The sequence below is a fragment of the Myotis yumanensis genome, unplaced genomic scaffold (genome assembly GCF_028538775.1).
Source record: "Myotis yumanensis isolate MYYU_CA2020_CCGP unplaced genomic scaffold, mMyoYum1.0.hap1 SCAF_18, whole genome shotgun sequence".
NCBI lineage: Eukaryota > Metazoa > Chordata > Mammalia > Chiroptera > Vespertilionidae > Myotis > Myotis yumanensis.
The window spans coordinates 8009562-8035255 of NW_027223769.1; the positions used below are offsets into that span (position 1 = coordinate 8009562).

General features: G+C 51.6%; 5 protein-coding genes and 1 long non-coding RNA gene across 14 annotated transcripts; 3 read left to right on the forward strand and 3 right to left on the reverse strand.

Annotated features, from left to right (window-relative positions):
• Nucleotides 1–193: 193 nt before the first annotated feature.
• PROSER3 (proline and serine rich 3) lies at nucleotides 194–9675 on the reverse strand. The gene is given in 11 exon segments (XM_070398116.1): nucleotides 194–2276; nucleotides 2416–2497; nucleotides 2581–3466; nucleotides 3577–3752; nucleotides 5741–5874; nucleotides 5976–6058; nucleotides 6695–6801; nucleotides 7277–7404; nucleotides 8278–8480; nucleotides 8751–8826; nucleotides 9665–9675. Coding segments are annotated over 11 exon segments (2028 nt in total). The 3' UTR covers nucleotides 194–2134.
• An 893-nt stretch (nucleotides 9676–10568) lies between these two features.
• HSPB6 (heat shock protein family B (small) member 6) lies at nucleotides 10569–13082 on the forward strand. The gene is made up of 3 exons (XM_070398867.1): nucleotides 10569–10991; nucleotides 11834–11956; nucleotides 12064–13082. Exons 1-3 carry the CDS (start codon nucleotides 10794–10796, stop codon nucleotides 12250–12252), a joined length of 510 nt encoding a protein of 169 aa, XP_070254968.1. The 5' UTR covers nucleotides 10569–10793; the 3' UTR covers nucleotides 12253–13082.
• A 56-nt stretch (nucleotides 13083–13138) lies between these two features.
• LIN37 (lin-37 DREAM MuvB core complex component) lies at nucleotides 13139–19008 on the reverse strand. 6 transcript variants are annotated; one of them, XM_070398864.1, is made up of 10 exons: nucleotides 17902–19008; nucleotides 16312–16416; nucleotides 15394–15469; nucleotides 15167–15217; nucleotides 14809–14838; nucleotides 14648–14733; nucleotides 14396–14562; nucleotides 13503–13585; nucleotides 13341–13414; nucleotides 13139–13256 (listed from the first exon to the last, which is right to left on the reverse strand). In XM_070398864.1, exons 1-10 carry the CDS (start codon nucleotides 18125–18127, stop codon nucleotides 13207–13209), a joined length of 948 nt encoding a protein of 315 aa, XP_070254965.1. In that variant the 5' UTR covers nucleotides 18128–19008; the 3' UTR covers nucleotides 13139–13206. The 6 variants fall into 6 exon arrangements, with proteins under 6 accessions (XP_070254965.1, XP_070254961.1, XP_070254966.1 ...); XM_070398860.1 differs by having other exon boundaries at nucleotides 13503–13643; XM_070398865.1 differs by lacking the exon at nucleotides 16312–16416 and having other exon boundaries at nucleotides 13503–13643.
• An 82-nt stretch (nucleotides 19009–19090) lies between these two features.
• PSENEN (presenilin enhancer, gamma-secretase subunit) lies at nucleotides 19091–20421 on the reverse strand. Of its 3 annotated transcripts, none has more exons than XM_070398869.1 (4): nucleotides 20314–20421; nucleotides 20041–20179; nucleotides 19552–19656; nucleotides 19091–19374 (listed from the first exon to the last, which is right to left on the reverse strand). In XM_070398869.1, exons 2-4 carry the CDS (start codon nucleotides 20099–20101, stop codon nucleotides 19235–19237), a joined length of 306 nt encoding a protein of 101 aa, XP_070254970.1. In that variant the 5' UTR covers nucleotides 20102–20179; nucleotides 20314–20421; the 3' UTR covers nucleotides 19091–19234. The 3 variants fall into 3 exon arrangements, with proteins under 3 accessions (XP_070254970.1, XP_070254971.1, XP_070254969.1); XM_070398870.1 differs by having other exon boundaries at nucleotides 20041–20132; nucleotides 20314–20409; XM_070398868.1 differs by having other exon boundaries at nucleotides 20364–20380.
• LOC138997261 (uncharacterized) lies at nucleotides 20415–22223 on the forward strand. The gene is made up of 2 exons (XR_011468928.1): nucleotides 20415–20625; nucleotides 20799–22223. It is a non-coding gene; the product is annotated as an uncharacterized lncRNA (long non-coding RNA).
• Nucleotides 22224–22773: 550 nt separating this feature from the next.
• Nucleotides 22774–25296, forward strand: IGFLR1 (IGF like family receptor 1). Of its 2 annotated transcripts, XM_070398756.1 has the most exons (5): nucleotides 22774–22953; nucleotides 23393–23602; nucleotides 24050–24222; nucleotides 24530–24806; nucleotides 24922–25296. In XM_070398756.1, exons 2-5 carry the CDS (start codon nucleotides 23449–23451, stop codon nucleotides 25245–25247), a joined length of 930 nt encoding a protein of 309 aa, XP_070254857.1. In that variant the 5' UTR covers nucleotides 22774–22953; nucleotides 23393–23448; the 3' UTR covers nucleotides 25248–25296. The 2 variants fall into 2 exon arrangements, with proteins under 2 accessions (XP_070254857.1, XP_070254858.1); XM_070398757.1 differs by lacking the exon at nucleotides 22774–22953 and having other exon boundaries at nucleotides 22986–23602.
• The last annotated feature ends 398 nt before the right edge of the window (nucleotides 25297–25694 follow it).

Below are 25694 nucleotides of genomic sequence, written 5' to 3' on the forward strand. Positions count from 1 at the left end.
CTGAGGTAGTCATGTTCTGAGGAAGCCCAAGCCACATTGAAATCATGTGTAGTTACTATAGTCTATAGTTCCAGCTCATCATGTGAGCCCTGGTGCCAGATTGTTTTATGCCACTAAATTTTGGGGGTGATTTGTAACCCAGCAATAGTAATTAAAATAGCCCTCTGTCAACTAGTTAATGTCTACCTGTCACAGCTTAAATCTAACTTCTCAGGAATCCTTCTAGGCTTTACTCACCCTCCAACTAGATCAGGTTCTTCCACTATAAACTTTTTTTATTTTTTTATATCTAAACATATATTTCCTTCCTGTTGGTTTAATTTAAATGTATGGTTTGTTCAAAAAGGCTGTAAACAAATATTTACCATGTCTGTGATATACAGAAACTTTTTACAGAAATCTATTCCATCCTCCCATTTTAAAATGGATATCAAAATAATCCTGATTATATATTCTCCAACGTTTTATTATGAAGTTTCTAACATACAGCACAGTTGAACAATTTACAATATATCCACCACTTAGATCTTGCCATTAACATTTTACTGTTTGCTTTATTCACATCCACCTATTACTCTATTCATCCATTAATCTAAATTTTTTAAAATATATTTTATTGATTTTTTTACAGAGAGAAAGGGAGAGGGATAGAGAGTCAGAAACATGGATGACAGAGAAACATCGATCAGCTGCCTCCTGCACACCTCCTACTGGGGATGTGCCCGAAACCAAGGTATATGCCCTTCAGTCCGCAGGCCGATACTCTATCCACTGAGCCAGACCGGTTAGGGCCATTAATCTGATTTTTAATGTATTTCAAAATAAATTAGACATTGGTATGCTGTCCCCTAAATAACTCAGCATGCATATCTTTAACTAGAGTTCAATATTTATTTTTCTTGAGGTAAACTTTACATACAATGAAATTCAAAAATTTCACTGTATGTTGACAAGTGCACACACCTGTGTAACACAAATCCCTACCCAACATGGTAACTGGACTCTTTATATGGTAGCCCGGGGCTCGAGAGAGCAAGAAAGAGAGAGCGAGAGGAGCCACATGGGAATTATATCATCTTTTCTAATCCAGTTTAGAAATTTAAAGCAGTATCACTTCCTCTGCAGTCTGTTTATGAAGGCGGTCACAAAGTTCTATCTAGTTTCAAGGAGAAGAAATCTAGATTCTACTTTTTTATAAGAAATGTTTCAAAGAACTTGCTGACAAAACAAACAGGTTTTTAATAGTCCAAACAGATAATGATAGCTTAGACTAAGGTGAGGGCCATGGAAGGGGAAGAAGGGGTTAAATTCTGGATAGATTTTAAAGGTAGACCTGACAGGACTTGCTGGTCAACTGACTGTGGGTATGAGGAAAAGAAAGGAGTCAAGGACGACTATGAGGCTTTTGGACTGAGCAGGAAGGACAAAGCTGAGGAAAGTTTGGGAGGAGCAGGTTTGGGGGAAGATTGGGAGCTCAGTTTAAGACCTGTGCAGTATGGGACATCTCTTAGACCTCTGAGTGAGGATGATGAGCAGGTAGCAGGATATAGAAGCCTGAGGTTTAGTGGCCAGGTCTGGACTGAAGATATAAATTTAGGGACTATCAGAACAGAGATAGGATGTAGAGCCAGGAAGCTACAATAGCACACGGGAATGAGTTTAGATAGAGAAGTTAAGACCAGAGCCCTGGGACACACCAAAGTGACATGTTAGTGATGCTAGAGGCAGGGGAAGGAAAAGCCTCAAGGAGGGTGGGATCAATGAACCAAATACTGTGCTGGTTCAAGCAGGATGTGGACTGAGGACTAACCATTGTCCAACACTCTGACAGCTTCATACCAAGAGGGAAGTTCCTTCTGTCTCATCTGAGACAGGAGGATTCACTCCCGAGTTAAGATGAGTCCCAGTCCTGCCTGAAGCTTTGCCTGGAACCCCTCCCCTGCCTTGCCCTCAAAGAGGATAAAACTAGAAGAGATTCTGTACCACAGTCAGTAACTGGGGTAGGGATGGGCAGGAGGAGGGGGGGGGTATTTCCCTAAATTAGCATGACTCTTGGCCTTTCCAGACTCTTTTCTCAGAGGCAACCTGTAACCCGAAAAGAGCATTTCATTGGGAAAAACAGAATTTCTACAATTCAAAGTCTTCTGGCCTCAAGTGAGGCTCCTTCCCTCCTCAGCTGCATCCTTGGGGACCTGGGGGTCGACCTGGCAGGAGGAGACCAAGACCCTGAGTCTTCAGTGTGACCCAGTAGGAGGGATAATTGGGCGTCCACTTTCCTGGAAAAAAGCCAGGTAGTAGAGGCTGAGGTATGTGCTCAGGATTGGGGTCTGGGGCTCTGGATAGTTCTGGGAAGGGGGTTCAAGAGAGGTGGACACTTGACGGGAATCTGAGAAGATAAAGCCTGGAGATAGTCACCTTTTCTGCCGCCGCAGCTCGGCCCTCTGAACCCTTAGCACCTGCAGCACAGGGTCCTCCTGGAACTCGCTGCTGTCGGAATCTGGAGGAAAAAGAGCGAGCTCCAGGGGCTGGACTCATGGCATGCTCGACAGCAGATCCCAGCGGCCACACGCATCAGCTCACCTTCAGCAGCCTGCAGAAGCCTCGCGGCCTGGGAGAGCAGGTCCTCTGGGGGGGCGTGGTCAGCAGCGGGCGAGGAGTTGACCGCAGCCTCTAGAGACCCCGCCTCAACCAAAGAGGGCGGAGCCTCAACCCCGGTGGAAGCCTCTTCAGCTGGAGGGGGCGGGGCCTTGGGCTGAGGATTCCTGACTTCCTTGCAAAGCACCCACCCCTCTGCGGGAGGCGTGGCTTTGGCATCTCGAGACTCTGCCTTAGGCCGACCAGGTGGGGTGGCCTGAGGAAACCGTGAATCCGATGGAGGGGAGGTAACTTCTGAGCACCGGGGCATAACCTTAGTTTTGGGTTGTGCGGTCTTCATTTTCTGAGATTCAGCCAGAGGTGGAGGCAGGCCCTTGGGTCGAGGGGGCGTGTCCTCCAGGCTGTCGGGGAAGAGCCGAGCGGTCACTACCTGGCCCAGAGGGCCGCGGAGCTGCGGGCTGGGCTCCTGGTCAGCCACCATGACTCGCCCAGCAGATTCTGGGCGCCAGGCTCTACCCTTCCGAGGTTTGGGGTCCTGCCTCTCGAGCTGGGCGGAGCTACATGGCGCAGGGGTGGGCGGGCCCTGGGGAGTGATAGGGGGCCCAAGAGTAGAGGTACAGGGCGTGTGGGGGACGCCCCCAAAAGATACCCAGGAACCGGTCTGTGGGGCCCAGAAAAACCCTTGGGGGTAGGGGCCCCGAAAGATGTGTGGAGAGAACCCTGTGGGAATAGGAGGTCTCTCCACATAGGCTTCCTGGGGAGCAGGCCCGGCCACACTGCCCCAAAGTGGGATGCAGTTAGGCTGTGTTCCCAGGGAACTAAGGGTCTCCGCAGGGGCAGGCGAGGTATGCAGACAGACGGGGACAGGGACCTGAGGGGGAGAGAAAGGGTAGAGTGTCCTCAGTTCCACTCAGGCCTCCGGCCTCCCTCCCTCCAACTACCCTTAGGATCCCCCTCAGGTGCCTCCCTCCCCCATCTCACCGGAGTAGTGAGGGCAGAGGTCCCTGGCAGCACCCAGGTTCCGTCACCCTGACCTCCTTGAGCTTATTCAAGCTTCCGCCGCTGTCGCCACTGGTACAGAATGTCATCCTCTGGCCGCAGGGGTGCCTGGGAGGAGACCAAGGCTGGAGCAGGGATGGGGGCTGGTGCGGGAGTTGCTGTAGGGTAAGTAGAGGCAAGAAGGGTAAGACAGGAAGGTTCTGGGGATGAGCAACCTGATGACGGCCAGTGCACACAACATTAGACTGTACCAATATTCAGACATGCTCTCCAGATAATGTCCCAACTCCTCTCTAGAGTGGGAAGTGAAGAAGGGCAGAGTCAGAGGAGAGAGGACTCATGGACTTCCCAACTTGCCATCATTCAATTCTTCCTTCATTAACAAATATTTAGCTCTTACTATTGAGCCAGGCACTGTTCTGGCTCAGTACAACAGTGACTCAGGACAGGGCCACTCAGAGCATCATTTCAACAGCAATGATCAGTAGGGCTACCATTGTCTCTCAGAAGCCTGACCATCTGATGCTACACGGGGGAGGGGGGGGGGCATCATCTCAGACCTCTCTCTCCTCCCCAACTCTTTATATCCCCCAAAAAGATGTGTAGAGAGAATCCTGTGATTCTACTTCCAAACCTGGCCACTGCCCTCTACTCTGCCCCTCAAGCTCTGGCCCAAGCCAAACTACCAGCATCTCTCACTGGGTACCAAGAGCAGCCAGGGGGAGTTTGTTAACACTCGAGGAAAATCATGTACCCTCCCTCCTCAGAACCCTCTTGTGGCTCCCTGGTACTAAGATAATGACCAAATGCCTCCCCAAGCCTACATGGCCCAATGTAATCTGACCTCTGCCAATCTGTCCCTCCTTATCACATACTACTCTTACCACTGGCTCTTGCCTTTTCTAGTTCATTGTCTGCACCATGCTTCAGGTCCTCTGAACATGTTAGAAGGCGCTTGTCCCCACCTTCATCATTCAGGTCTCCACCTAGATAGCATATCTTCTAGGAAGGCCTTCTCTGACTTCTCAGCATCACAGTCCTCTCCTGAATAGCCCTCGTTTCTGCTTACATTTCACATTTGTTTGTGGGGTTATGTAGCTACTCTATTCTACACTCACTATGCTGTGAGAACCCTGAGGATAAAAGTATTTATGGTTGGTTCACTGTGGAATCTCTAATCCTACTCTCAGGGCCTCACACACAGCAGAAATTTAATTTTTGTTAGATGAATGAATGAATGAATTTGATCTGCAAAAAAAAAAATCATGAAATAGGTACTAGTTTTATTCCCATTTTAAAGAAGAGAAAATTGAGGTTCAGAAAGGAAAGGTGAACACAAGGTGGAACTTAGATGAAAGAAAGAATCAGACAGGTGAGTTTGAGCAGGATCACACACATGCATGAAAACCTCTCTGGTTATTTGTGCTTGCCTGTCCCCACTCATGGAGCCCCATGAGATATACAGAGCACCTGTCCTGTGCTCCACTGCATCCCAGGACCTGGGCACAGACTAAAAGTAACCACAATGATAGCAGCAACAGTAACCCTGGTCCTTAATCTCATTTCTGAAATCTTGCATGTTTTAGCAAAGTTGTATGGTATGTACAGTGTAACCAGGGGTCTGATGCAGTACACCAGACTCTAACACATTGGTATTTGGTTGAACAACATGCAATTGGCAATATTTAACCATTTTTTACTTACAAAGGCAAAAATTTCATGTTTCAATGTAATATATCCATAGCAAAAAGTATGAAGTTGTCCTAAATGATAGATAGACAGATAGATAGATAATAAATATCCTTCTCATTGTTGAGGTCAGATTTTGCTGTCAAATCAAATGTAGTGCCAAATTTGCAAAAAGTCTTCTGATTTTGGAGCTTTGTGTTTAGAGAGGCAAACAGGATACAGAGAGAGAACCTGTCCTACTAATGATAGCTACTATTAACTGACTGGTGCTAAGTACTCCATATTCATCAACTAATTTAATCTTCACCACACCCACAGTAGAAGAGTACAATTATTATCCCCATTTTAAAGTTGGGGAAACAAGAAAGGCACAGAGAGGCCCAAGGTCACATAGCTGATTAGTGGCATTTGTGGGACTCACACTGGCTGCCCTCAATCCTTGCTCTCCAGAACTCACCATGTGCCTTGGGGTCAGAGCCCTTGCTGGAGTCAGGGGTGAAGGCCACAGAGGAAGGAGAAAGACCATCAGAGCTGACAGGGAATAAGGAATTGCTGGAATTGCTGGGGCTGCAGGAGGAGACGGAGGCCTTGCTGTAGGAAGAATACAGAAGTGAGGCAAGAGGGGTCTCAGAGGCAATGGGTGGGGCCTGGAGTTGAAGGAGTGGAGAGGATGATGGGGGCAGGGAAAGCACCTGTGTTTCAGCAGCCTGGCAGCTCTGCTTTGCAGGCTCAGCATCTCCAGGTCCAGCAGAGATGAGTTCCATGTGCTGAGGCTCTGTGAGGTGAGATGGTCAGAGGCCAGCCCAGATTCCAAAGGCTGCTCAGACAGAGGGCCTGGAGTGCACATCTGCACTCCACCTGGTACCCTCACACGCTGGCTTAGAATCTGCTCTTCCTCTTCAGGGAAGAGTGACCCAGTTTTCCTGTGTGGATCACACCCCTCAATGAAATTACTGCTGTAGGAGAAGTATTGACCCTGCCTTCCTGACCAGGCCTGGCTAATCACAACATTCTGTCCTCTGGTTCACAGTGGTTGTGAGCTGATGAGAGTAACAGGGGCTTTGGATGGAGCTATCAGAAAAGGCTCCTCTTTCCTGTGGATTAAATAAGTTAAAAGGCTAGAACTACTGAGGCCATCTTAGCTACTTTGAGAGGAAAGCCTGCCTGAGACTGAGCCCAACAAAGAAGAACGGAAAGCCAAACCAGTCAAGTTCTTCCCAATAGTGTTCAAACACCTGGATCCAGCCATACCTGAGAGAAGCTACTTTTGGACTTTTTAATTGCATTAGCAAACCAATCCTTTTTTTGTTTGTTTGTTTATGCTTCCTTGAATTGTGGACTGACTCTAATTCTATCCCAGGGCTGGTGCTGTCAGTTCAGGTAACATGGGGGGAGTAAATGGGGATGTCACCTGCTTTATTTCCTGAAGGGGGGCCATAGCCTTAGCCTGTGATGCACTGGCCACCTTGCCAAGAGTCAGGACTTCCGTGGTGAGTCTTCCTTCTGGTTTATTGGCTCCTGCTGAGAAACCCCAATTGATTTAGGAGGGCCAGGAGGAGTGGCTGCTGAGAGCACTGTACAAGAAAGATTCTGGAACAGCATGGAAGGACCTGGAGAGTACTATGCTAAGCGAAATAAACCAGTCAGAGAAAGACAAGTACCACATGATCTCACTTACATGTGGAATCTAATGAACAAAATAAACTGATGAACAAAAATGATCCAGAGACCTTGAAGCATGCAACAGACTAAGGTATTTCAGAGAGAAGGGAGTGGGGGGAAGAGATTAAACAATGAATTTATATGCACATATGCATAGCCCATTGACAGGCAATAGTGAGGGAAAGGCCTGTGAGGGGACAGGAGTTGAGTGGAGGGGGTCGATGGAGGGAAAAAAGACATTTGTAATACTTTCAACAATAAAGATAAATTTTAAAAAAAAGAAAGAAAGAAAAGGTTTTGGGCCAGGAGTGGATGGGACTGAAGCAAGTACCTGCTGCAAGTTGACTACTAGGGTCTGGAGATTCAGGCCGCAACCACCAAAAGTCAGCTGGGGTTGGGCCTGCAGGCTGGCGTTCCTCTCGGCTTGTGGGCTGAGCCTGGCGGAACCGGTTTATGAACCTGTGGGCATCAGAGAATGGGAGGAGGGTGGGGTAAGGAGAGCCAAATAATAATAACAGTAATAATCACAACTACCAGGAACAACTACTAGGTGCTTCCATAATGCTCAATGTTTATTGAGCATTATGGAAGCACCTGGTAGTTGTCCCTCAATATCCATTCTCTTTTCTTATATAGTAATACAATATTGTGGACACATACCCACTCTTCTATACATACATTTACCAGGTGCCCTTGTAACTTTATGGCCATGTAACTGGGTTCTTGACTAACAGGGTGTGAAGAGATGTGATTTGAATGGATGTTGTTGGGAGCCATTTTGGTCCACGAAGGAAAGAGCAACAGTCTGGGGAGGGGAGAAGTGGTGGGGGGCGGGGGGGGGGGGGGAATGAGATAGAAGTAAACTGTGTCTCTGACACCTCAACTAGGGGCTGCCATATTGGCCCTGGTTGCTTCTGCCTATACTGTTAGTTGAGGGAGAAATAAATACTATTTTGTTTAAGCCACAATTAATTTGGGGCTCTTTGTTGTAACAGCTGAACTTGTACCCTACAAATCCAAGTGCTCACTATGTGACAAGCATTGTTATAGAAGCTTTACAGACAGTAAGTAACTCATTGAAAGCTTAAAAAGCCCTAGGGGATATGTTATTCATATCCCCAATTTACAGACAAAAAAACTTAGACCAAGATCATACAAAGAGTAAGTGACAGAGCTGGGATTTGAACCCAGGCAGCCTAACTCCAGAGCTCTTAACACACATGAAGTGTGGTCCTGAAAGTCCTACATAAACAGCACTGGCTGTGGTAATAACAGGATGCCTTCCCCCCCCCCCCCCCAATCTTTCTTGCCCTCAGGGCTGATGGTACTTACTTGGCCACCACGGAGTCACCACTGTCAATCAGGGTGGGTGGTGAGGAGGCACCCATCTGTTCCTCAGTGGTGCTGGGTGGGGAAAGGGTCCCTGACCTGGATGACCAGGACTCCTCAAATAGCTCAGGGGAGTTGGGATCTGTGGCCAGAGCCTTGGGAGTTTCTGGGATCCTGGATCTCGGGGACCTGGATGGACTCAGGGTCTAAGATAGGGGAGGTGGGGAGAAGAAAAAGTGATATCCCTGAAACAAAGACACACATGAAGTCTTAGTCCAGAGGGGAGGAAACACATCTCACAATGGTAATAACTCAGAGTAAATTCGGCTATGATGGTGGTAGAGGACTAGATGAAGGAAGGGCCAGGGGGAGGGGAGGAGGGACTGTGTTTAATCTCTCACCCGCATCTCTTATCACAGGTCTTCACTCCCTTGCTACTAGGCTGGCACACAGCACTTTCTGTGCGGTATTCTCACCTTGGGGTGCCAGGTCTAGCTTTGACCCAGGGGAGCATTCCCAAAGAGGCTGTCTTGAGTGTTGAAAACTGGCAGGCTGCAAGGAGAGAGTAAAGCTGGTAGGCAGAGCATGGTCACTGCAACCCAGGAGGAATCAGGGCAGGAGGATGGGAAGAAGAGGGCAGAAAGACTAAAATTCCCATGGATTCCTGTAAGAGATGGACCATAATTCCCACAAAGCACCACTGCACATTCAAGATAATGATACTGGAGGCGCCAGCCCTTGGAGCAGTCTCAAAAGAGAAGAACCGAGGAACTGCTAATGGTGGTTCTCAACACTGGATCCAGCCTAGGAGCTGTCTTTAAAACAACAACAACAGATGTGTGGTCCTCACTCCAGACTAAAAGAATAAGAATTATCTGGAAGCAGTTGTTAGGCATCTGTATCTTTTTCCTAGCGCCCCGGAGAATTCTGTAGCGGAGCTCCGGTTAAGAACCATGGCTAAACCCTATCGCAGTACATTTCCCATAAGTCTTGGGGGCACTAAGGAAAAAGGGGCAGATGCACTACAATTCCCATCAGTCAATGGGCTCTTCCTAAGCAAGAAAGATAAACACACAAAACAACACCTATGGGAGTCTGGGGGCAATTTCAAAATTAAGAAACTTGATTCCCAAGATGCCCCTGGACACTCTTAGAAGAAGGAAAAAAACCATCTTGGGGTCACTAACAGCGGAACGCAAGACACTACGGGACCCCCGGGGACGGTGAAGTCCAAGACTGGAGCAGCCAAAGCTGTGGAACAGCTTGCGGGTTTTAGTTCCCTGCGACTGAGGAGAGACTCCGGACCCCAGCCATCCGGTCCCCAGGCCGTGCTTCTCTCACCCTGGTCTTCCCCGGGCATCCTGCGGTCCCCGGAAGAGGGATGGCTCACCTGCGGTTCATCCGGTGGCTACTTCCGCGCTTCCGCCTGCAACTCCCCTTCACGGACCGACCCAGAGCCTCTCGGTCGCTTAGCAATGCCCTATCAGCCCCGCCCCCTCCGGGTGCCCTCGCGGGACTACAGCCGCCTCCAAGGCGACCAATGGAGGGTGTCTCACAACTGGCTGTAAAGTCAGCCTGACTGAGAGAGCGTGTGTGATTGGAGAACCATAACGTGCAGCAGTGATTGGCAAGCCTGTGGACCAATGGAGAGAATATAAAACTGTGTTCAAGGTTAGGAGGGGTTCTAAAGTACCCGCGCTTCCCTGCAGCCTTGTCTTACAACCTTCTCGCGGCGGGAATCTCGTCCAGACTATTCCAACAACCGTTTTTCCCGTGGTAGGGGAAATCAGGGAGACTGTCCCCTCTCTAACGGACATCCCTCCATCAGTCGGACCTGCAGGACCGTCCCGCCCGGTCACCTGCTTCCATCTTGCAGGAGCAGCTGGTTGCGCCAAGTGCCAGGCCTGGGCTCCTGGCCAGGTGGCGGGATCAAAACAAGCTATTTCGGGCCAGGCGCGCGCCCCCCCCGGGAGCCAGCATGGACTCTTGTCCACGGTCCCTGGCCGCTGCTCACCTGGCAGACCCCGCTACTCTGCATCCGAGACTGAGTCAGAGGCACAGAATTAGGCCCGGCTTGCCCGGGACTGGGCTGATGGAAATAGAGTCTGTCCTGTCCTTCTGACAGTTTGGCTGGTCCACCGCATTCTCTGTACCCACGACTCTGCTCTTAAGACTGCCATCTGCGTCATCCCCAGAACTGCCTGCGGGGCGGGGGTGGAGTAACGGGACTGGGAGCTCTGCAGAGGGCTTCTCAAGCCCTGGGTCCCAAATTCCGGCAAGGCTCCGCCTCCTCAGCCTTAGTTTCCCTTCGGGGAAACTGGAGAATCTTGATACCTCTCTGGCATCCAGCAGGAGCTTAATAAATGGCCAAGTCATTGTTGGCTTTCTAAATAAGGCTCTGTTAGTGGCTGGGTCTGGCCGCAGTCCGAGTGTCCCCGGGCGGCCCGCGGAGGGCGGACACAGGGCGTCCTATAAAGCTGCGGGGCGCACCAGGGGCACTACCGCGCAGGAGGAGCAGGATGGAGATCCCGGTGCCCGTGCAGCCGTCTTGGCTGCGCCGTGCCTCCGCCCCGTTGCCCGGGCTTTCGGCGCCTGGGCGCCTCTTCGACCAGCGCTTCGGCGAGGGGCTCCTGGAGGCTGAGCTCGCTGCACTCTGCCCCACCACGCTGGCGCCCTACTACCTGCGCGCACCCAGCGTGGCGCTGCCCGCCGCCCAGGTGCCAGCCTGGGGAGGGGTTCTGGCCATCCTCGGGGGGCGGGGGGGATGAGGGAATGTCCCTTGACTTTGAGAAACGAAGAATCCGGCCACTCAGAGGGGCTTCCGGAGTTCCCCAAGTACGGAATTTTAGAGGCCAGATTAATGGAGGGGGTCGGAGGTCCCCGTCCATCTGAGGAGAATCTCAGTTCTAAGGGGACTGGTAGGGTGAGGTGGTCACTCCGAGGGGGGAATCTTGGTGACTTTGAAGGAGGCTAATAACCCAGGGAATCTGGGGTGGGGGATGGGAGGTCAATCATTCTGAAGGGCGTAGGGGCGCCCAGTGACCCCTGCAGGGAGGGAACGTTGTGTTATTCTCGGGAAGAGTTTGTAGATGATGTGAAGTGACCCTATGTCCCCGGAGAGGCAGAGGGGAGGATCTTGTGACTGAAGAATGGGGAGGGGCTGGCCACTCTGAGAAGGGAGGAGTACTAGTAACTGAGGGGCAAGGGGTCCCATGTGGGTGTGTGGCAGTGAGGACCCCGGGGGCTCTGAGAGGAAAGGGCCCGCGGAGTCAGTGTCCAGGCGGACACATTGACTATGGGGTCGCCGACACGGGGGGGAAGGGGACTCACTCTGTGAGGCCTGAGGTCTCTGACCGGCAGGGAAAGGGGGCCTCTTCCCTCTGGGTGAGAGGAGGATGAGACCAGTTATTCGGGATGAGGCGGCCATCCATGGCTACAGGTTGGAAAGGGGACTCCCAGTTTCGGAGGCCAGAGTCAGCTGCGCTAGAACCCCGGAGGGAGAGGCCTGGCTTGGGTCCTGGGAGCCCTGCGGCGCCCGATGACAATGGGCTGTGCACAGGTGCCCTCCGACCCCGGGCATTTCTCGGTGCTGCTGGATGTGAAGCACTTCTCCCCAGAGGAAATCACTGTCAAGGTGGTTGGTGAACATGTGGAGGTGCACGCTCGCCATGAGGAGCGCCCGGTGAGCCCGCTGGTGGGGGCAGCGCCTGGTGAGCCCGCTGGTGGGCAGGCCTAGGGAGCGGGGCAGCCATAGGGAAGGGTGGGCCTCTCAAGCCTCTCCGTTTCCAGGATGAGCACGGATACGTGGCTCGAGAGTTCCACCGCCGCTACCGTTTGCCGCCTGGTGTGGACCCTGCCGCCGTGACATCAGCGTTGTCCCCTGAGGGTGTTCTGTCCATCCAGGCCGCGCCCGTGCTGGCCCAGGCCCCACTGCCGCAACCACAGGCTGCTGCCAAGTTGGGGTCTGGGCACACCTGAAGCCTGGGAACCGTCGCAGGCCACCTCTTTTAAAGCCGACCTGACTCCGCCCAGCCAGATGTACCAAGCTCACCAAGACCACCACCCCTACACCCCATCTGGGGTCCAGCCGGGACCCTTCCAACCTAGACTCAGCCCTGATCTCACTCTCACACACCCTCGTTTTCAAACCCCAACACCTTCCTAGCTTCCAGACCCTACAAGCCCATCCCCACTAACCCATTTCTTGGCTTGTAAACCCACTCAAAACCTATTTCCTTCTCATTATGAAAATAATCACTCTGACACCTGATTATGATATAGACAGCCCTGTTTCCACCATAGGCCGATTAAGCATAACCCTCCCCACCCCCCCACCCCCGCCCCGCCCCACAAAGCCCCAGACTCTGCAGACTTCCCACACCAGATCACCCAAGCCTGGTCTTCCCCTCATTCTAACCAGACAGTCCACCCCCACCCCTCTTCTCATCTTCTGACATGAAACCTCAGCCAGCCACCTTCAGACTCTTGAATCCCTTTTCAGACCCCCGCCCTTGGGAAACCCATTCTAGACCAACCAGGACCCTCAAAATGTAGATATCCTGCTCATTTCCCCAGGCTCTGCAGAATGTCCTAACCCTCCTCCAACTTCACCAAGGACACCCCAGTCACTTTGTCTTGACCCCTAAGTCTCTAATCACAGGCAATCCACCTTCCAGACTCTACCCCTTATTCTCCAAAACCCAGCCTAAAGCCACTTTCTTAGATTTTGATTCCCCACAATTTTTCTCCCTCCCTAAATTCCCTGCTGCCCTATCCCCTCATTCCTCAATAAATGTGCTAGAGCTGTGCCATCTGCTTTATGTCTGGGCCTGGAAGGATAGGCTGGAGCAATCAGAGGCCAGTATAAAGAGGGGAAATGTTTATTGAGGTCAGGGGAACATCACTGTCGCTCATACATCTCCCGTAGGATCTTCATGCTTTCTGAGTAACGAAGCTGGTTCCGATGAGATGCCTCCTTCCACCTGCAGTGGGAGAGGGAAAGCAGAGGGAGGGCTCAGCAGTTGGGGAAGAAGCCATAGAGGAGCAAGCAGGTTGGGGATGCTTACCTCTGGCGGATGCGTTTCCAGCGCTGCATGTTGCGGTAGATGAGTGTGGAAGGTGAGGGTGAGGGCTCAGAGGCCTGTGTGGACAGAGAAGCCAGGCTCGGTGGCCATGCCCAAGCCCCACAACATATGTCCCATAGCCCCAGGCAAACTTTGCAGACCCACCTCATCCTCAGGGATACCCTGTGTCTCAGGCTGCAGTGGGGATGGAATTCGGGATCTGCAGGCATCTCCAGGTGGCCCAGGGGCTGTGGGAGGAGGCAACTTGTACACATCACGACTCTTGCTGGTGGTGACCTCTGAACCCTGGAGACACAGGAGCCCCATAACAGGTCCAAGAGTCAGAGATGAGGGCCAGGGGTACACATTTTACCCCTCCTTCCTTTTCCAGTGACAACAAACATGAGGGTGTCCTCTGGGACCTGTACTTGGGAGTCATGTCTGAAGAATGGGGACCTTACCCGACCAGTCGAGAGATTTCCATCTATGCCTGCATACCCTAGGGCAGTGGTCGGCAAACTCATTAGTCAACAGAGCCAAATATCAACAGTACTTCTTCAAAATAGACTCGCCCAGGCCGAAAACCGATTTCTGCGCATGGGCCATGAAGTTTCAATCACACTGTACGCGCGCCTGCACGTGGTATTTTGCGGAAGAGCCACACTCAAGGGGCCAAAGAGCCGCATGTGACTAGCGAGCCGCAGTTTGCCGACCACGGCCCTAGGGCATCCCCATCTGCTCCTTTAGATCAGGTGGCTATACCTGTTTACACTAAGGACCCCTTTCCACCCCCCAGCTCTTGGGGATCCCAATCTTAGAGGTCACACATATCTGCCCAGGTGAACCCTGTCCCCTCTTTCTCCCAGTACAGGTAGCCATGTGTGTCTGCTCTGGAGAGCTCCATCCATACTCCTAGTATAAGGGTTCATATCTGTGTGCCTCAATGGATCCAGGAGACATTTAAGGGACACAGAAAACTGCCTGTCTATCCCAAATAGCTTTGACCATCTACCCACTCCCTCCCTGGCTGTTGGGCAGGGGCCTACCACCCATCCTACCTCCTCATCCTCGGGCAGTGGGGGCAACGGTGAGCTGGGTGAGCGTTCGTGCTCACGCACTGTGGGGCTGTTGCGCATCCAGGCACGGCAGATTGGGTACAGCGGTGTGTTCTCGCTGAACTGAGCTAAGTCCACACTCCGGTCAAACAGCTTAATCACATACGTGTCTAGGAAAGTGGGAGCGGGAGGTATGTGAACATGCTTATATAGTCCCCTATCACTGACCGCCCTCTAGGGCTACCACCTACTCACTAGATCGTTGTGGCCCTCCTTCGGCCAGCCCATCATCCATCTCCCTTCTCTTCTTCCTCCGCTGGTGGGGGAAGCGGGCAGATGGCCTGCGTGAGTTGAGAGAACATCAGGACCAGCGCTGAGGACTTCTTTTCACTTGGCTGAAACCCCCGCCACCTTACCGTTTGCCAGTGGCCACAATGGAGCAATCCCTGTGGGAAGAGACAGGGCATGAGCAAGCTCACCCTTGAACAAATGCCTGCTCAAAATCTCCCAAAAGACACCCTATGGATCCTGAGATCAAGCCTGAGATGCCCACATGTACCCCACTAACTCTGTAGGCGTTGTGTCCCACCCAAGCCCCTGGGGCTCTAGTTGCCAAGTATGACGGGACCTAAGCTTCTGCTGCCCCAGGGTCTTTGTGCACATAGAGTGGTTCAAACTGTGGTGGAAGAAGCAGGGGACAGAGTGGTCAGGGCTTGGGTGAGGGAAGTAATTCACCACAAACCCTCCGATACAGATCCCACCAGTAAAACTTACTTGCTGTGGGTGTCTGAGGGGGTCTTCCTGGCTTCCTCATCCAGACGCTCCCTGGTAGCAGAAGATAACTGTGGACTCAGGGTTCCAAGGGCCCAGAGTGGTAAGGCAATGAGTGGCCTCTCCATTGGGCCCCTTCCTCCCTAAGCCAGATTCTGGGGTCCCACCTAGACCCACCCAGGACTAGAGGGCCCAACCCCCTCTGACCTCAGGCTGGCCCAGGTCCCAACCTGTCCATGTGACTCTTCTCCAGCAGACACTGTAGAACGGCATCCAGTTGGTTCCGGGCCTTGGCCATCTCCAACTCTGGGGAAGAGGATACCAAGCAAGAGTCAGTTCCCAGGCCCAAGGCAGGTGGGAAGCCAACTGGGCTGGGGAAGGGCATGCATAGTCAAACCTATGGCGAGGCTCAGGTGTGCTGAGAGGGTGTGAGGGCAGACTACTGAAATGATGAGTAAGAGCTCTGGGTTCCTGGTCTGTCCCACCTAAGACAAGTCATCTTACCTCACTGAGCCTGTTTCCTCTTGAAAATAGGTCTCCAAATGATACCTATTTGTTAGGACTATTCTGAGACTTAAATTGGCCTATGTTGTATATGAATCTCTTAGCAGAATGCAATAATAAGTAACATGTACAGAGTGCTTATTATGTGCCAAGCATTGTTTCAAGCATATCACACATATTAACCCGTTGAATTCTCACAATAACCCTGGTAGGTACATATGATTTTTACCCATTTTACAGATCATGAAACTGAGGCACATAGATGTTAGGTAGTTCCCCAAAGTCACACAGCTAGGGAATAAGGATTTGCATGCAGGCCATCTGGCTCCACAGCTGAAATTATATGGCAGGGACTCAAACGGGGTGCGGTATCTAGTGCCCAGATAAGCTTTGTTTGGATAAGGCAGTGGAGTTATATTAAATCTGAATTAAATCTGAATGAACTCACATTTATTTGGGAGATTTCACCCAAGAGACCCATTTTTGCCCCCCGCCCCCTCCTCCAACACACACACACAGGAAATGAGATCTGGGCCCACCTTCCTGCATATCACAGGCCCTGCCTGGCCCTGCAGCCTGTGTCTTTGCCTCTGTTCATCATAGAACTTAAGGAGGTAATGATATTATAAATATTCTCTTCTCACCCTGTGAGGTGTTTGCTCTCCTCTTCCAGCTAGTAGGTGCTTTGGCACAGTGCTCAGAGCCTGGAAGGACACTTGGGGATATGCTTTGGCCAGCCCTGGGACTTCCTGAGGAGACCAGAAGATGCACGGATTCCTGACATCACTCAGAGACAGGGTAGGGGTGTGGATTGGGGCAGCTGAGATTCTAGCAAAAAGCCTTATTCAGGAGACAAGGTATGGATCATGCCCACATCTTTTTCCCTAGCCCCCACTTCTCTCCTGAACCTCAGATCTTGGGGTCCCATGGACTCCTGGACACCTCCCCCTGGTTCTTCTACCTATTGGCTCCCACATTATCATTGGCCTCAGTGTTTCTCTAAACTTACCCTCTTTCCTGGGCCTCCATCTCAAGGATAGCTCTGCTGTCCCCCAACCCCTCCCTGGGCCTCAACATGGACACCTCTCTCTCCCCTCCATTCCAAACCACCAACTCTTGTCCACTTGGCCTCCTTTTCTACCACCTATCCCAACCCTACCCTGCCCACCCTGGTCCTTTTCGTTCCTTCCCTTGGGTTCCCAACCTCAGTCTCCCCTTCTGACCCACCCTCCACAAGGTGGCCAGGGAGATCTTCCTAAAATCAATCCTGACCCCGATACTCCCCCTTAGAACCCTGCACAACTCTGCAGTGCCCACATCATCATTGTGGTCAGGCCCCCTACACTTTTCCATCCACAATTTTTTTGGCATTGAAAGGCATCTTTGTTAACTCACTCCTCAATTCAAAACCCTCCCTTGGTTCTCCATTTCCCTCACAGCAAAACCCAAGTCCTAACCTGGGTCCACAAGATTGGTTCCTCTCTCCTCCCCGCTTTGCCTCCATCTCCTCACACTCTCTACCTCAGTCTGTTCCAACCACACTGGCCTCCCGGCTGGTCCTTGAACAGGCCAGACAAAGCTATTTCCTTCGTCTTATTCGCTGTTGGCTCACATATCCTCATGGCTCTCTCCCTCACCTTACCTGACTCCTGATCTCACATTTGCTCTCCTGTTTCATTTTATTCCACGTATGCCATCTAACATCGTACATCATTTTACTATTATATTTTGTCTGGATTCTGTGCCTCTCCCACCGCCCTTAACCTACCAGTCCTGGGTTCCCATAAACTCGGTCCCAACCCAAAATGAATCCTTCTCTCTCAGCTTGTTTTCCCATCTACCACATTTCTGACTTCTAGGATTATTGGGATACAGTGACTTCAAGGATTAAAAACCGCCTTGTACTTCAGGCACTCAGTACAATGCTTGATTCATAACTATTGCTGGAAATGAAAAAACTGAGACACAGCCAAGTAGTCTTTCTCGAGGTCATGGGGCTGGGAATCCCCATGCCTTGCGACACCACACTGCCTGAGCCACCACCACTCAATCTCGAGCAGACTGGTCAGGTATGCAGGCGGCAGGAATCGCTCAATGCCTGACAGCGATAGGCAGAAGGGCTGCAGGGAGAAGTCTCAGTCTACCTTATCGCGATAACCCTGTCTATCGGGATTCGCATACCCCGATCAGTCCCGTGCTCCTCTCTCTACAGGCCCCCGACCTCGAAACCTCACCTGATTTCTCCACTTTCACCTTCACCGGGAACATGGTTTGGGTCTGGAGTCTGGCTAGTTGGGTCAGAGGAGCCCAAAAGGGCCTAGCGTCACAAGTCAAGGGCAGAGGCAGCCGGAGACCGTCAAAGATAAGCTTCGTACGCGGGAGGTCTTCTGCCCTGAGCAGCGTCGGTCTACGACAGCCGCCGCCGGCAGCACCTCTTGCTCCCCTTTGGTGGGGCCCCATCGGCAGTCGCTTGTTCCCATTAGTCGGTATAACCGTCGATCTCGTACCTTGACCAATTGACAGCTCTCAGCCCTAAGTCCCACCTTGCTAGGGACCCATTTCCGGAAACAAACCAACGACATCCCGGCACGCTTTCTGGGAGGTGTAGTTCTGGCTCCCGAGACTCAGCCGTAGTAACAGCGCCTGCGCCGCGCGAGGCACGGTGGGAGATAAAGGACCAGGGCATCGCGAGGCTTTTTGGAACTTAATAGTGTTAGTAGCTTTTAATAAAAGCCATTTAGGTATTAACAGTAATTATTTAACCGTGTCCTTCTTGCCCCTAATTGGAAGACAAGTCTGGAGTTAGGCTTTTTCACTCTGAGTACTCATTAGTGCCAGCTACCTATTAATCTCTTTTCAGGCACAACTTTATTCACTTAGCAAATATTATTAGGCACTAGGCACTGAGGACAAGCAGAGTACAAAACAAACAAAAATATCTTTCCTAATAGAGCTTATATTTTGAGGATGGGGGCACACAATAAACAAGTAAAACACTGAAATTTTAAATAGGTTTGTTAAGGAAGCTTTCTCTAATAAACCAGACATCTCCTTCAGAAAATGGAGAACTTCATTTTACTACATATGCCTTGACCCAGATTAATTCCAAGAGGTAGCATTGTGGTCCACATTTTAGATGAGAATACTAAGTCCAAATGGAAAAGTAATGTTTTCAAACTCACATAATACCAGTACAGGATAGCAGCCACTAGTAATAGAATATTCCCTTCTTGGTTCTGCATCTGTAAAGTAGGTTTCTGGAGCAGGAGAGTTCCTATTTCAGAGGGTTATGAGTAGTATTCAGTGAAAAGATGCACATAATGTGTGAAGCACTAACCCTGGAACAAAGTAAGCATTTAATGAATGTTTCTGAATAATAACCATTTTCTGTTTCAATGTTCAAAAGATCCCAGGAAATCAACATAGAGAATCAGGGACATTTATTGGAGTATGTCAACAGAGAACACAGGAGATAGGAATAAGTATTAGGGGCTTGAAAGTGGGCTGGGAGTACAGGAGCCCATCCTGGGAGAATGATCAGGTCCCAGGCCTGTGCTGAAGAATTTGTCAGGGAGTACCCAGAGGTATGGTGAAGGAGAGGTAGTCCCCAAGGGCGCCCCAACGGGGCCGGTAGATCTGGAAGATGGTGATCCAGGTGGTGAGTATAATCACCCAAAAAAGGAAGCCCACAGCAGAGCGCCAGACATCTGTAAAAGGTAACAGGAGTAGGTAAGGTTGGCTTCCACCTGCTCTCTGGTCACCTCCAGACAAGTTCTTTTCTTCCACGGAGCCCTAGAAATCTGGAACTTCTTTCATCCCATCCCACCAGAGCTCCACCTCCCCACCTCCCCAATGGCCTTCTTTCAACTGTACCCTGGACTCACAGCCTTTGATTTGGCTCTGCTCTGTGTATGCAGGGACAAGGAAGGCCTCTCGGAAGAACCAGAAGATGTTGACCAACCAGAGAAAAGGCAGGAAAGCAAACCCACCTAAAGAGAAAAAAGCCAAACTAGGACATAAGACAATGAGTATCCTCCCCAACGCCCACTTAGATGACTTATTTGGAAAGTCTTCTCCCACACCCAAGTTCAACTGAGATCTCTGCTATTAAGGACTCTGATATCAAGGCTCCTCCCTGGGATCCAGGAATCTGATTCCTCAGCCATCTCTTTGTCAGGACCCAGTAGTCCAGCCCCCAACTCCCCTCTTGGGACCAATAAGCTCTTGAGGCCCAGCCTCTCCCTCCTCAGGACCCAGTTCCTTCCCTCAGAGCTCGCGTTCCTAGCCGCTTCTATCTAGACCCAAGTATCCGGCCCTACAGACCTTATTCCGTCCCCTCTCTTCTCCTGGGACCGTAGGAGACTGGCCCTTACCCAGGTAGTACTTGCGGCACAGGTTCAACTTCTCTTCGTTGGACACCCGCTCCAAGTTCATAGTGGCGCTAGGGCTAGGTCGTTCCGTGGATCTGAGGGGCAAGACACTGAGATGCAAGGATCGCGAAAATCCACGCCCCTTTTACGACAAAACAAAGATAAATTCAAGGGTGGGTTTGCTGAAAGTAGGGCGCCCCCGCCCCCACCAGCAAGTTGATTGGGTTGAGACGCTCTTGATGTTTACTGGGGTGCCTGAAACGACCCCCATCTCACCAGTGGAGTTTACTTCCTCCGGGTAGATGCCTTTGCCACTTTCAACTTACGGACGTTTGCGCGTGATGCCGCAAGGATCTCTGGCGTTTGTAGTCTTTTTTTTTTTTTTTTTTTTTTTTAGGCAGCGCTGCACGCATGCGCTCTCAGGGAATTTCTGTCGGTGATTCTGTGGAGAGGGCGCAGGCTTCCAACACGCAAGCGCATTAGGGAGTTTCTGAGCGAGCTAAGCAAGACGAAGCAGCGAAGAACTACACTTCCCAATGTTCTGAAGCAACGGAAGTGACTTCGAGCCAATCGAGTTGGAGAGTTCGGGTAAAAATGGCTGAATTCTTCGATATTCGGGACTGAGGACAAGTGGAAACGGGCGCAGGGAATATCCTATCAGGGTTGCTGGGCGGCGTGGGACAGTATTTCTGATATATCCGGCCCTCAGCTCACCTCTGTCTTTGCACCCCTTCCAGGGTTAACTGCTCCTTTTACTTTAGGATCGGGGCCTTCCGGCATGGCAACCAATGCTCCCGGCTTCCCGAAACAAACTTTCAGGCTGGTGAGACTTGGCACGGAGCCTGGAAGGTTAAAGCCTCCCGGCTGTTCCCCTTCCGTTGTCCATCATCCCGAGGTCCCGCCTTTTCCGGATGTCTTAGGCCCACCCTACTGCCCGGCTTTTTTCTTGTCGGACCTCTGCGATTCCTCCCTCAACCTACACCCCTCGGTGTCTCTCACTTCTAGGTCCTCCCTCTGCTGGTTTCCTTAGGGACATGCATCGCTGATGCACTCAAGATGCTTAGGCTTCTTCCCAACACCTTTGCACATAGCCCTGCTCTCTCTGCTCAGGACCCTGCCCCTCTTAATTCTATTCAGACAATAGTGCTGCTCAACCTGTACCGGAATCCACAGAACACCGCCCAAACCGCAGACGATCGCACTGGAGGGACCATTTCTTGGGGGCAGGACGGACTGCCCTCTGCAGGCCACTTCCTGATTCCACCCTACCGCCTCCAGGTCACGTGCGTGAGGTAGAGGTACAGGAACACTATGATAACGTATTTGAGGTGAGGAATGGCAGAGATGGGTTGAGTTGTGGGCCAGGAGTTCAGCTGAACACCTCCTGGTCTCCACAGGAGGTGATCATGGAACTGCAGGAGAAGTACGGGGAGAATGAAGAGATGAATGTGTGTGACAACTTGGGGGACCACCTCATGGGCAATGTCTATGTCAATGTGCCTGCTTTCCCCCCATTAGAGACCAGAGGTGGAGGCATTTCAGTGCCTAAAGGTCACCACTTAAGCCTCATAGTTTGAGGTCCATCACTAAATCCAGTCCAGCCCCAGAGCTGCTTACAAATCCCCTGAAGGTTTCTGAGTTTGACTACCGAACTTGACCTACTTCCGGCACGAAGAGGATGCTGAGCGGGCAGTAGCTGAACTCAGTAACCGCTGGTTCAGTGGGCAGGCTCTGCATGCTGATCTGTCTCCTGTCACCGACTTCCAGGAGTCATGCTGTCGGCAGTATGAGATGGGATATGGCAGTAAGGGGGTGGGGTGGGCACCTGGAGTTCCAGACTCCTGTGCGTGTATTGGTGGGGCTGTCAATGACAGTGTCCTCTTCCACCCATCCATCCTCAACCCAGAGAATGGACTCGTGGTAGCTTTTGCAACTTCATGCACCTGTGACCCACCTCCTGGAACTTCTGGCAGCAGTTCTATTGGTTGGAACCCAGGCTCAGGTATCTCAGGACCAGCCTGCCAAGACTTCTCAAACTCTAGAGCTGAACCTGAGATGAACCTGATCCTATGTCTCAATAACAATATCTCGAAGAAAAAAAAGGACACATATGTAATACCCTTTGTAATACTTTAAGCAATAAAAAAATAAATAAATAAAAAATAATTTTAAAAAACCAAAAACAATATCTCAAGCCTTTGGTATCCTAGGACTAATACTGAGCCCATTCCAAGACCAGCACCTAAGTCCCAACCCCCAAACCATTCTGAATCCCAAACTGAAGACCAGCTTGGATCTCTATTCCTGAGATCAGCTCCTGAGCACCTATCCTAGACCACCCCCAGGAACTCTAGTTACTTCATCACCTGCTCTGCCCCATGCCTCTAACCCTTCTCCCACTGCTGTCCCCAGGTCACCACCAAGGTCCCATACCTGCCACTGTCCCAAAGAAAGAAACTGATGACATTCCCCAGGCCACCAGCAGGGTCACTTCTAAGATCTTGACCCTCTTGCCCTCCACCCCTAACAGATATGTTCCTGGCCAGGACCCCTCCTCAAAGCTCCCTTAACTCCCCAGGGCCATCTTCCCCAGCCTCTAGTCTGCCACCCCTCCCCGAATAAAGTTCTGTATTTTGAGCTTGAGTCTAGCTGCGGGCTGGAGTTTCCTTCCACCCCCACATCCGACGAAAAGGGGAAGTAGGTTAGGCTCTAGCCACAACTGCAGTTGAAGAACTTCAAACAGGTGGAAAATTATTGGACTCAGAGCTCAACGCCCTAGAAACCCTCAAGTGGGACTGGTGGAGCGCCTTCGTGCTGGAAACTTCATATCCATCTGAGGCTTTTCAAAGGGAAGACGCCTAGTTGTGGCAGATTGGAGGATTCCCAACCCAGAGGAGTTTGGGGTTAGGATCTAAGGTAAGGTCACTTGGAGTTGAGTTGGAGTCTTCAGTAAATGAGGGCTGGGTCCTCCATCCCTGATTCCTTGAAATGGGAGTCAGTAATACCTAATACTTAAGCTTACCATATACCAGGTGCTGCCCTAAGAGCTTTACTTCTAATAAGGGGTTTTTTTTTTAATCACTTTTTATTTTTCAATTATAGTTGACTCTCCACAATACCCCTATGAGACAGGTGGTATTAGCCTCCTATACAGACGGAACATGGCAGATATGGGATATGAATCCACAGTCTGGCTTCAGAGCCCTTGCTCTAGCAATCTTGAGGCCTTGTGGCTTCTGATAATGGGTCAGGAGCTGGACTGAGGACTGGGAGCTGGGTGTAGGTAGATTCCCGTCCTATGTCCCCACATCCACTGTTTCCTTCTTCTCCCTGATTTCCTGGGAAATTGGCAAAGGCGCTGTGGCCGGAAGTCCTACAGTCTCGGGCCCCCAGGCTGCATGCACCACTGGGATGAGGCCCCAGCACCTCTTGTCTGCTGCGCTGTTCCTGGCCCAGGCGGTGCCACATGAAGCCTCCCAACACTGCAGCCGCCTTGAGTACTGGAACCCTGACAACCTCTGCTGTGGCAGCTGCCTACAGCGCTTTGGGCCTCCCCCGTGCCCCGGTGAGGAGCAGAGACTGGGCGTATACCTATATATACCTGTGCATATGTTCGGGCTGATTGAGGGTGATAGAAATCCCGTGAAGGAACAAGGTTTGGGGCCTTGCTTCTAGGTAGGGGCAGTGGGCTTTAATCAGTAAGGCAGTATGGGGGCTAAGCCTGTGAGAAAGGCTGGAAGCAGGATCCAGGCAGAAAGGGGTGAGCTATACAGATCAATCCCAGCATGGGCAGAGCTTGGTGTGGAAGCAGGAGTGGCATGCAGGATAAGGAGCCTGTGGAGCCTTTTGAGACTAGCAAGGCTAGTGTGGGGAAGGGAGAATGGAGGGGTGAGCATGTCTGCTGATGGGTGGATAAAGTCCAAGGGGCAAGGTCTGCTAGGATAGGACAAAAGGGAAAGGACCTTTTAGAGGTGGGGCTTAGAAGCCACTTACAAGCCTTGTCTCCCACTAGACTATGAGTTTTCAGAAAACTGCGGGCTCAATGACTTCGGTGATCACGAAATGCACCCCTTCAAAGAGTGTCCTCCTGGGCAGTGCAATCCGGACCTCGCAGAGCTATGTAGCTTCTGTGGCAGCGGAACCAGGGCCCCTACTCCCGAGGGAAGCCGGCAGCGCTGTGGAGAGGTGCTGGTCTGGCTCAGACTGCATGGGCAAAGGTGTAGCCTGCCAGAAGTGGGGTGGGGTGGGGTGTAGAGGGCATGGTTTGGGATTGGGTGGGCAGGGTCTGGATCAGAGGTGGTGGTGTGGCTAGCCCCACTGAAGAGGATAGGGGTGGGGACATTTGTATCTGGGGGTGACCAGCTAGGGTTAAAGTAGTACAGAGGGGGTGGGGGTGAGTCTGGATCAGGTGAGGATGTGGCTTATAAGGATGAAAAATTTGGGCTGAGGGGGCAGGAGTGGGGTTTGCCTCCAGCTCTACTCCTATTCTCAGAAGCCTGCCCCTACCAAGGAGCCCTGTCCCCTGAAGCCTGAAACACCCAGCGTCCTAAGCTCACAGGAGACCAGCTCACCAGCCATTTCCAGCCCCTCTGGAACATCTGAACACACCGTCCCTTGGCAGGCCTTGCTGACTTTTGCCCTGCCCCTGGTGCTGGTTCTGCTCGTGACCTCAGCAGCCATCTTCCTGTTCGCCCTGAAAAGGCACAGTCCCTACCTCCCCTACCCTGGCTCCAACACCTCTGGAGGCTCTCTGGTGACATCGGAAGCAGGTGACTCATGGGTTTCTCTGCTCCCACTCCTGGCGGGGGGGTTAGTCCCAGACATGGTGAGGGGAATATAGACTGGAAGCCCAACCTTCCTCCCCCTCATCCCTCCGTTTCCCAGAGCTGCCAAATCTGGCATCACAGCCCCTGTCTCGCCTTCTGGATGAGTTGGAGGTGCTGGAGGAGCTGATTGTGCTGTTGGACCCTGAGCCTGGGCCAGGTGGGGCTTTGGCCTGTGGTACTACTCGACACCTGGCTGCAAAATATGGACTGCCTGCTTCCTGGTCCACCTTTGCCTACTCACTGCGACCCAGTCACTCGCCTCTGCGTGCCCTCATTGAGATGGTGGTGGCAAGGGAGCCCTCTGCTTCTCTGGGCCAGCTTGGCACACACCTGGCCCAGCTAGGGCGGGCAGATGCCCTGCAGGTGCTGTCTAAACTTGCCTGATCTGGGGTTTGCCCGGCCTAGTACTCAATAAAGTCTCCCTTGAAAATAAGTGCCTGCTGTGTCCTGGACTCATTAGGAGCCCTCTTGAAATAGTCTTAATCGGGCCAAGACCCAGCAGACATTCTCATCCCCCACCCAGAATAGGGCCCATTCTATCACAGAAGACCAAGTGTGGGGGAGCTGGTCTCAGTGCTTCTGGGCAATCAGGGTCCCCTCTTGAGGAAAACTCCCACTACCCAAGAGGGATCCACAGGCATCCAGCTGGGTTCTAACTTACAGTATATAAAACATTTGTTGCTCTGAAGCCTTGACAGACTCCACAATGTACTTCTAATTCTGAACAGTGGCCTCTCACCTGCCTGTTGAGGCTGATGGGCTTCCTTGGTTCAGAATAGGTGTGGAGCATGGAGAAATGGGTGGGAGCTCCTACATGCCTCCAGCACCATA

What these genes read in the sequence shown, in the direction of transcription:
- HSPB6 (XM_070398867.1), top strand. Translation starts at nt 10,794, where the DNA reads ATGGAGATCCCGGTGCCCGTGCAGCCGTCTTGGCTGCGCCGTGCCTCC. An exon ending in TGGCGCTGCCCGCCGCCCAG is followed by an intron (nt 10,992 to 11,833) that starts GTGCCAGCCTGG and finishes GGCTGTGCACAG; the next exon opens with GTGCCCTCCGACCCCGGGCA. An exon ending in CTCGCCATGAGGAGCGCCCG is followed by an intron (nt 11,957 to 12,063) that starts GTGAGCCCGCTG and finishes CTCCGTTTCCAG; the next exon opens with GATGAGCACGGATACGTGGC.
- LIN37 (XM_070398860.1), bottom strand. Translation starts at nt 18,127, where the DNA reads ATGGGGCCCCACCAAAGGGGAGCAAGAGGTGCTGCCGGCGGCGGCTGT. An exon ending in CCCTCAGACACCCACAGCAA is followed by an intron (nt 14,839 to 15,166) that starts GTAAGTTTTACT and finishes CTCTTCCCACAG; the next exon opens with GGATTGCTCCATTGTGGCCA. An exon ending in AGGAGGGCCACAACGATCTA is followed by an intron (nt 14,563 to 14,647) that starts GTGAGTAGGTGG and finishes CCACTTTCCTAG; the next exon opens with ACACGTATGTGATTAAGCTG.
- PSENEN (XM_070398869.1), bottom strand. Translation starts at nt 20,101, where the DNA reads ATGAACTTGGAGCGGGTGTCCAACGAAGAGAAGTTGAACCTGTGCCGC. An exon ending in GTGCCGCAAGTACTACCTGG is followed by an intron (nt 19,657 to 20,040) that starts GTAAGGGCCAGT and finishes TTTTCTCTTTAG; the next exon opens with GTGGGTTTGCTTTCCTGCCT. An exon ending in GCAGAGCCAAATCAAAGGCT is followed by an intron (nt 19,375 to 19,551) that starts GTGAGTCCAGGG and finishes TACCTTTTACAG; the next exon opens with ATGTCTGGCGCTCTGCTGTG.
- IGFLR1 (XM_070398756.1), top strand. Translation starts at nt 23,449, where the DNA reads ATGAGGCCCCAGCACCTCTTGTCTGCTGCGCTGTTCCTGGCCCAGGCG. An exon ending in TGGGCCTCCCCCGTGCCCCG is followed by an intron (nt 23,603 to 24,049) that starts GTGAGGAGCAGA and finishes GTCTCCCACTAG; the next exon opens with ACTATGAGTTTTCAGAAAAC. An exon ending in TCTGGTGACATCGGAAGCAG is followed by an intron (nt 24,807 to 24,921) that starts GTGACTCATGGG and finishes TCCGTTTCCCAG; the next exon opens with AGCTGCCAAATCTGGCATCA.